The sequence below is a fragment of the Equus caballus genome, chromosome 3, assembly GCF_041296265.1.
Source record: "Equus caballus isolate H_3958 breed thoroughbred chromosome 3, TB-T2T, whole genome shotgun sequence".
NCBI classification, from domain to species: Eukaryota; Metazoa; Chordata; class Mammalia; order Perissodactyla; family Equidae; genus Equus; species Equus caballus.
This window is the reverse complement of record NC_091686.1, coordinates 10,125,770-10,134,435: the sequence shown is the minus strand read 5'-3', so window position 1 is coordinate 10,134,435 and position 8,666 is coordinate 10,125,770. Positions and strand designations below refer to the sequence as shown.

General features: G+C 61.9%; 1 protein-coding gene across 5 annotated transcripts; it reads left to right on the top strand.

Annotated features, from left to right (window-relative positions):
* The first annotated feature begins 6 nt into the window (after positions 1–6).
* ZNF319 (zinc finger protein 319) lies at positions 7–6,801 on the top strand. 5 transcript variants are annotated; one of them, XM_070261893.1, is made up of 4 exons: positions 7–325; positions 1,702–1,790; positions 2,925–4,916; positions 5,154–6,801. In XM_070261893.1, exons 3-4 carry the CDS (start codon positions 3,180–3,182, stop codon positions 5,166–5,168), a joined length of 1,752 nt encoding a protein of 583 aa, XP_070117994.1. In that variant the 5' UTR covers positions 7–325; positions 1,702–1,790; positions 2,925–3,179; the 3' UTR covers positions 5,169–6,801. The 5 variants fall into 5 exon arrangements, with proteins under 5 accessions (XP_070117994.1, XP_023492850.1, XP_070117995.1 ...); XM_023637082.2 differs by lacking the exon at positions 7–325 and adding an exon at positions 507–921; XM_070261894.1 differs by lacking the exons at positions 7–325; positions 1,702–1,790 and adding an exon at positions 610–921.
* Positions 6,802–8,666: the final 1,865 nt, after the last annotated feature.

The following is an 8,666-nucleotide window of genomic DNA, read 5'->3' as shown; positions in this document are numbered from 1 at the left end:
GGCTCTACCCACCGGAGCACGCTGCCTGCTCGCTCGCTGCGCTTTGCCCGCCGCCTGCAGCCTCCCGGAAAACCCCAGCCTCGTGTGCCCATTTCACAGATCGCTCGGGCCCTGCCCTCTCTGTCCGCTGCTCGCTCTGCAGCCACCCGGTTCCAGGCCTCCCAGCCACGGACGGTCCCGGGGTCAGCGGTCAGCGCGCTAGACCCCGCCGAGATCCCTGCCCTCGCGGACAGGATCGCAAGTCCCGGAGACCCCACTTCAAGCTGGTCCAAAGTCTGACTCCGGGGGCCCCTCCCCTAAGAGCAAGCTGAGGAGTCAGAGGCGGGTCAGTTCCAGATCAGAGGGTGTAGGAGGCCCCTCTTTTCAGGTGCAGGGGTCAGGCGGGGGCCAGGCCCCGGGAGCCCCCTCCCCTGAGGCCCGCAGGGTAGTCGGAGGCGGAGCGCCCTCCCTGGGTCGGCGCAGGCGTGCGGGCCGGGCAACCGGAGAGCCGCCCCGCGCGCCCGGCTGTCCGACCCGGCCCGGCCGCGGGGTCCCCGGCAGGGGGCGGCCTCGCTCCGCGCCGCCCGCTCCTCCCGCAGCCGCCGCCGCCCCGGCTGCCGCTCCTCCCCCGGCCCCGCCTCCCTGGCCCCCGCGCCGCCCGCCTGTCCGCCGGTCTCTGCAAGGCCATCGGTCTGTCCGCCCGCCCTCCCGGCGCTCCTCCGCCCCGGCCCCGCTATCCCGGCCGCGCACGTCGCTTCCTCGGTTCCGGCCGCCGCTAGCCCGTCCCCCGCCCCCGGGCCGGCCGCCGCCGCTACGCGAGGCCGGGGATTGGCAGCGCGCGTAGGCCGCGCCGCCGCCGATGGAGCCGGAATAAAGGGGCGGCAGAGAGAGCAGCCGGTCGCCGCTCGCCCCGCGCCCGACCCCGCGGGCGGCCTGGAGCAGGTGAGCGGCGGGGCGCCCGGGGCCGCGGCTGGGGGCCACTCCCGCGCCCGCCGCACCCCTTCTCCAGCCGGCCCGGCCGCCCCCCTCCGGGCGACCCGGTGGCCTCCCGAGCTCCTGGGCGGCCCAGGCCAGCCTCGACGCGCAGCCGCTCCCGGGCCCAGCCCGCGGCCCCGGGGCCTTTCCCGGGCCCAGTCGCCCGCGGGGCCGGCGCTCGGCCGCAGCGGCCAGGCCATTCCCGGCGCGGGCTGACAGGAGGCCGCCCAGCTGGGCCGGCGGGCAGTGCCGGCGGGAGGTGACCAGCTTTCATTCGGTTTCCCGGGGAGGAGGAATGGCTGGGGTGGGGCGCAGGTGGGGGCCTCCCCTTGCCTCCCGTACCCTAGTCTCTCCTCCTCTCCTGGCTGCACCTTCCTGGAGGGGGACCGGGGTGGGCCGTGGAACTGGGGGCCCAGGGCCCAGGACCTTGGGTCTGGCAGCCGTTCATGCCGGAAAAAAACAGTTGGGTTGCCGCAGCCGGACCTAGACCGCACTCAGAGTAGCTCCGCTTGCCTCGTTCCTGGGGAGGCTTCGGTACCTGCTTGCTCATGCAACCTGCTGCCTCCACCCATAGCCGCGGCTCCTTTCCTTCTTCCCTTCCCAGAAGATGCTGAGGATGACAGCTGTTCGCCTGACTCGTAACGTTTCCTTGGCAGAACAGTTAGAGGCCAGGCTGGCCTGCGAAGGCATCCCCTTCCTTCTCCTCTTTCCCTCAGGAGAAAACTTAGAAACTTTTCAATGTTACAGGCAGAGGAGCCCGGAACCTGAAAGCGGGTTGCATCTGATTCTGAAAGTTCCTCCCTCTCACTGTCATTACCTTATGCTGCCACAAAGTGGTGAGTTAGAGATTTGCCTGGGCCGGGTGGTCCTTACGTTCCATTGATTACCCAGAATGTTAGAGACTTGGAGCAAGGGAGCAGGGTTGTCTCCAGAAAGGGGATGAGGAGAAAGGCTCTGTGGTTAGCATGCTACTTCCCACATTGCAGAGGCAAACTCGTAATTGCTTACATTTTCCTGCAGGCCTCGGCACTGTCAGATTCAGAGGCCTGAGGACTTTTTTTTGATGCTCGGGGAGATACCTAGAGTGGGGAAGTTCTGCTGTGTAAACATTGAGGCTGGGTGGGTCTGGGGACCTATGGTCTAAACTCCATCCTGTGTTGGCTCAGGTCCCTGCAAGGCCATCCAGCCTGTTGTGGAGAGAAAACAGGTGCACGGTCAGGGAGGAGTGCCTGGGGGGTAGTTGAGAGGGATGTGGGCCAGCCCCTCACAGGAAAAGGTTGTTTGAGATGGTCCTCGGTTCCATGTAGTTGTTTTCAATGTTGACTGATTGAGGCTGTTTGCTGTTGGGCCCTCAGATGTGGGAGGGCTAGCCTCTTAGACCTGGCAGGCTGTACTCCTGAGGAATGATGTCCTGGGTTAAGATTCAGGGCAGCAGTGGGAGAGGAGCTGGCAGGCCCCAGGGAGGCCTCAAGCAGAGGCTCTCTGCTTTAATCTGTCTTCTATATTGGGCTTCCAAGTGAGAATTTATTTGCAAAAAAAAGTTATGCCGCTAAAATTATTGTTTTGGACACCATGGCCCTAACTGGTCGGTCTTCCCCTCCTTCTTGCCTTGGAGCATGAGCAGAATCGGTGATTTCTTTGTATTGTGAGCAGATCACCCCAGCCTCTCACCTGTGAGACAGCTGACTAAAGGGGGTTGGCAGTAAGCTGGGACGCTGGGGTGCCCTGGCCCAGGGATGGGGAACTGAGGGGGCGTGAGGGTAGAGACAGCACCATGCGCTTTCCTGGAGGGGCTGAGCTGCCAGCAGACTTCGTCAGTGTGTGAAGACAGCAGATCTCCAGCCCTGAGCCTCTCTCCCTTCCCTGATGTGGTTTATGGCAATGTGGTGCATGCAGGCAGCGTAGGGAGAGGGCCCAGGGAACAGCTGTGTGTCCCTGCTTCACGCTCACGATTTCTCTCTTCTCTACAGAACCAGTCCTCGGGGAAGGCAGAGGCTCCCTGGCATTGCTGGCACCCTGCCTCGAAGAACCCCCCCGTCCTGTAGGCAGAGCCTTGTAGTCCGTCTTGGTTAATGACTTGCGCCGTCTGACCAGTCCCTCTTCTGTGCCTTGTCTGAGGTCCTTCTCCATACCTGATCCTGGGCAACTTCTCTCTCTGGGTTGGGTCACCTTAAGCAGGGAAACTGAAGCCATTACTCTCCAAACCCTGTTTCATCTTCCCAAGCATGTCGGAAAGCTGGCAGCAGCCGCCACAGACGCAGCCGCAGCAGCCTCAGCCGCCACAGCCTCAGCACCACGCAGAGCCACCACCGGCCCTGGCCGAGCACACACTGCCCCCGGGCACAGCTGAGAACCCGCTGGGCTGTGCGGTCTATGGCATCCTCCTGCAGCCCGACCCGGGCCTGCAGCCCCCCCAGCACGCGCCCCTGCAGGCAGCAGGCGAGCCGGGCCCGAAGTGTGGTGTGTGTGGTCACGACCTGGCACACCTGTCCAGCCCGCATGAGCACCAGTGCCTGGCAGGCCACGACCGCTCATTCCAGTGCACGCAGTGTCTCAAGATCTTCCACCAGGCCACTGACCTGCTGGAGCACCAGTGCGTGCAGGCCGAACAGAAGCCTTTTGTCTGTGGGGTCTGCAAGATGGGCTTCTCGCTGCTCACCTCGCTGGCGCAGCACCACAGCGCGCACAGTGGCACCGGTGGCCTCGTGAAATGTTCCATCTGTGAGAAGACCTACAAGCCCGCCGAGGCGGCTGAGCCAGCGGCCACTGCTGCCCCCTCGCTGCCCCAAGCTGCCCCTCCACCTGCGGTCGCTCCTGCTGAACAGGCCGACAAACCCTACAGCTGCCCCATCTGCCAGAAGCCCTTCAAGCACCTGTCGGAGCTCTCGCGGCACGAGCGGATCCACACCGGGGAGAAGCCATACAAGTGCACGCTGTGTGACAAGAGCTTCAGCCAGTCCTCGCACCTGGTACACCACAAGCGCACGCACAGCTCGGAGCGGCCCTACAAGTGCGCGGTCTGCGAGAAGACCTTCAAGCACCGCTCCCACCTGGTGCGCCACATGTACGCGCACTCGGGCGAGCACCACCTGTTCCGCTGCAACGTGTGCGAGTTGCACTTCAAGGAGTCGTCAGAGCTGCTGCAGCACCCGTGCACGCCCAGCGGGGAGCGGCCCTTCCGCTGTGGGGAGTGCCAGAAGGCCTTCAAGCGGCCGTCGGACCTGCGGCAGCACGAGCGCACGCACAGCGCCGAGCGGCCCTTCAAGTGCGACCTGTGCCCCATGGGCTTCAAGCAGCAGTACGCGCTCATGCGGCACCGGCGCACGCACAAGACCGAGGAGCCCTTCAAGTGCGGCCTGTGCGAGAAGGGCTTCGGGCAGCCCAGCCACCTGCTCTACCACCAGCACGTGCACACCCTCGAGACCCTCTTCAAGTGCCCCGTGTGCCAGAAGGGCTTCGACCAGTCGGCCGAGCTGCTGCGGCACAAGTGCCTGCCGGGCGCGGCCGAGCGGCCCTTCAAGTGCCCGGTGTGCAACAAGGCCTACAAGCGGGCGTCGGCGCTGCAGAAGCACCAGCTGGCGCACTGCTCCGCGGCCGAGAAGCCGCTGCGCTGCACGCTGTGCGAGCGCCGCTTCTTCTCGTCCTCGGAGTTCGTGCAGCACCGCTGCGACCCAGCCCGCGAGAAGCCCCTCAAGTGCCCGGACTGCGAGAAGCGCTTTAAGTACGCGTCAGACCTGCAGCGGCACCGGCGGGTGCACACGGGCGAGAAGCCCTACAAGTGCCCCAACTGTGACAAGGCCTTCAAGCAGCGGGAGCATCTCAACAAGCACCAGGGGGTGCACGCCCGGGAGCAGCAGTTCAAGTGTGTGTGGTGCGGTGAGCGCTTCCTGGACGTGGCCCTGCTGCAGGAGCACAGCGCGCAGCATAGCGCGGCCGCTGCAGCTGCCGAGGGCGCCTACCAGGTAGCCGCCTGCCTGCCCTGAGTCCCGCCATGGCCCCCACCAGGCCCAGCCCAGCCCAGCCTCCTCACACCCAGCCCTCCATCCAGCTGGGTGTTCTCAGGCCCAGGGCAGGAGGATGAAAGGGCACGGGGCAGGTGGAGGGTGTGGGTGCCTGGCACTCCTGGTACCGGCCTGGAGGTGGGGGGAGTCTGGTTGCTGTGACTGGTCCTGATTCCACAAACCTCTTTTCCATTACAGGATTCGCTTTCTTGAGAGCCGTCAGCCTCCCTTGTCTCAGGGGGCCTGGAGCCAGGCTGGAAGTCAAGTGGCCTCTCTCTGCCCCCAGGAGGGGGTGGTACCAGCCTAAGCTTCCCCAGCCTTGCCTAATTAGAAACCAGATAGGTTAGGAAAGAGGATGGTCATGGTGGGGCCTGGGAGAAGGGCTGGACCCCAGAGGTGGGCTGGATGTAGGGCATCCCCCTTCGAGTTGCTGTTTGAGTAAGAAGGCCAGCTTTGTGTTGTGGTCCTGGGGACCAGGAGGGCAGACTGTGGGCCACAGGCCTCGCTGCTCCAGCCGGGGGCGATGCTTTCTCTGTTTCTGACAGGTGAGGCGTATAGGAGGGCTGTACATCCATGGGCTGGATCTGCCTGGAGAGCTGTTGGCCCAGCCGGAGGAAGGAGACAGAGAGGTTCTCCTGTGACCACTCAGCCAGAGAGTGTGGTCCACAGGGAGAGGAGGAGAGGCGGCCTTTGCACTGAGTCGAATCTCGCTGCTTGGGAAGGGCCCCTCTGCCTGTGCAGCAGGTGCCCACCTAGCTCTGGTCGGGAATGTGCTGTCAGCCAGATAGAACTGCTGATGTGAAAGAAGGAGATTGTTAGACCACCTGGTGCCTGGGAGGAAGCAGGGCCGAGCCCGTGATCTTCCCAGTGGATGCGAACACGTGTCCTCCCACTTGAATTGTGTGAACCAAAGCGTCAAGGGCATGGCCCCAGTCAGTTTGCCTCAGCCCTACTTCAGGGCCAAGGCCAGGCCTGGGTAGCGAGGGGCTGGGGGAGGTGACAGGACTCTGGGAATGGCATCTGACTGCACAGTGCCCTCCCAGCCCATGGGAACCCTCCCCCATCAGTCTGGCTGCTGGCCTGGACCCCAGGGGGCTTGCGCTGCCAAGATGCTCTGTACAGCATCCAGCTACGTCCAAGGCCAGAGCATTCTCCCTTGGGTCTTCCTAGGGTCCCCCTGGGTCTCTGGCTGCCCAGAGGGCTTGTGCAGCCAAGGATGTCCAGGGCTTAGGGAGCAGGCAGGGAAAGAGGGTTGTTAAGGAAACCAGTAGGTAGCTGCAGTCGACTGATCTCACTGGACGGCAGGGGCCCTCAGGAAGCCCAGAGGACCTTTATTATCAAAGAGATGATTTTGAACCCAGCTGTGCCCCTGCCATCTCCCAGCCCCCTCCCCTGGTCGTGGGTCTTAAAAGATGACTTTGATCAGTGCACGCACCCAGGGCCCAGAGGAGCAGGAGACCCGCCTGGTCCCACTCTCAGCTAAGTCTAAACAGCCCACGTGGGCCGCCTCTGTCTGCCTGGGTCCCCTTCCTGTGCCTGCAGAGAGGGGCTGGGGCTCCCCTGGGTGCTGGCTCTCAGTCACAATGCCTCAAAAGACGGGGAACCCAGGCTGACAACAGTCTCAACGGCTAATTTTTTCCTTTCATTTTGCTTTCTAAAAGCAGTTGTTATACTATTCATAACATTGTATAGTTTAATTTCATGTCATTTTGGATCTTCTATAAAAATGTGAGAATCTGGATTTTTAAAAAGAATGACTCCATTTTAGATAGCCCCTTTTGATGTTAATATATAGTGAGTCCAATGTATGCTTTAGAAGTAAAGACATTGACCATCACAGACCCAAGCCCTGCTTGTTCTGGTCATTCTTTGACGGGGCAATGATGGGACGTGAGAGGGAGAGAGGTGTGCAGGCCAGGGGGCAGGCTTGGCACTGGGACACAAGGCTAGGTCCCAATCCTGAGTTTTGAATGTCCTGGTTGTGTGACTCTGGGCAAGTCACTAACCTCTCTAGGTCTCAGTTGCCTCATCTATAAAATGGGGAGGTAAGCCCTTGTCTTGCTTAGTTGTTGTGAGAATTAAGTGCCATCCTGTATGGAGGCCCTGGTGGGGAAGCTGTGAAGATGCTGACATTCCCAACTGTGGGCAGGACACCTGGGGCCTTGGGAATGGGCCCGTAGCCGCTTGACCTCATTGGGCTTTAACCACCGCCCCTGCAAAGGGAGCTGGGCCATGAGGGACAGTGGCTCATGGATGGTCAGAAGCCAGGGACTGGGCCTGGTAAGCATAAGAGCTTGCTCACCCCCAGTGGAAAACCAGGGCCTGCCTGGAGTGGCAGTAGACTCAGCCAGACAGGCCCCGCCCCAGAGGGTCACCTGCTCCCGGCCCACTTCCATGCACCTTGTGCACACGATCCGTCCACACGCCCAACCCAGCCACCTCCACCTCAGCCTTCCTACACCTTTTCTTCTGTAGCCCCATCCCTGTCCCTTAGTGGGCTGACTGCAACTCAGGCTTCTTCCCTTTCTCAAAGGTAAGGGTGGAGGTGGGGAGAGAGGAGAAACAACCTCCTCAGGTCTGGGCATCTGAGAGCCAGTGGAGGGTGGTCTGCAGGGACACCCTGCCCTGGGGGTGGGGGAGGTGAAGGTAAAAAGTCAAGAGGACAGGGAGCCACCATGCTGCAGGGAGCTCAAACCTGGGTGTAGACAGCTTTGTGGAAAGGCAAAGGGGACCCAGATGTGACCTGGACCCCACACTCCTCTTACTCCCTCTGTGTGGCCATGGGAGGACCCTGTCCTTGAAAAGCCCCGTGGTTCCTTCCTGCAGGTGTCAGCAAGAGGATGCCCAGGGCCCTTTGTGTCTGTGCCAGGCCTGAATCCCAGCTTCTTTCTAGCTGAGTGACCTTAGGCAAAACTCAGCCACCTCGCAGAGACTCCTGGAAGGCACTGGCATGTGTTCGGTGATTTATAGCTTCAGGTGGCCCTTCCCGAATGGAGCATGGTCTGCGCGTGCCAGGGGCGGGAGGAGCCCTGGCTGGGCATGGCTGAGCTCACATGGAGCCTGCGATGACTTTTTCTTCCTTTGTGCTCCCCTGCACCTCCCCTCACGAAGCAGTGGGGTTCCTGCAGCCTGGGCCAAAACCAGGGCAGTGAATGGAACCCTGGCCCGGAAACCTGGATGTTCAGGTTCAAGTCCCAGCCCTTTGATAACAAGTGACCCCAGGCAGGTCTCTTCCCCTCTTGGGGCCTCAATTCCCCATCTGAAGCAGAGGTCTTGACCCCTGATCTCTGAAGGTCCTCAGCAATCTGACGCTGTGGTTCTGGAAGGGACAGGGTCATTCTGTGTCTCCTTTTCCCTCCATGCCTCTCCTGGCCTCCAGCCTGCTCCCCTCCTGTCTCAGTCTGGACTCTCTTGGTTGTAAGTGACAGAAACAGCAGCAACTGGCTTAAGTGGCTGCCCACCATACCTGGTCACATACACACGTACCTCTTCCTCCTGCCTGCCCAGGAACCCACAGCTTCCTGTGTCCCATATCTGATGCAAATCTCTCTCTCTCTTAGAGCATAGCATTCTCATGGAGAGCTTCAGACGCTGTGACTAGGGGTACAAACTAGAGCTCCCTTTAGTGGCTGGGAAAAGCGGTATGGCAAGGGGGGGAGGGGCATTCCTCCGGGGCCTAGAAGTCATGCCAGGGTAGGCTGGCCCACCAAG

Excerpts from the sequence above, each read along its gene's own strand:
- ZNF319 (XM_023637078.2), top strand. The coding sequence starts at position 3,180 with ATGTCGGAAAGCTGGCAGCAGCCGCCACAGACGCAGCCGCAGCAGCCT.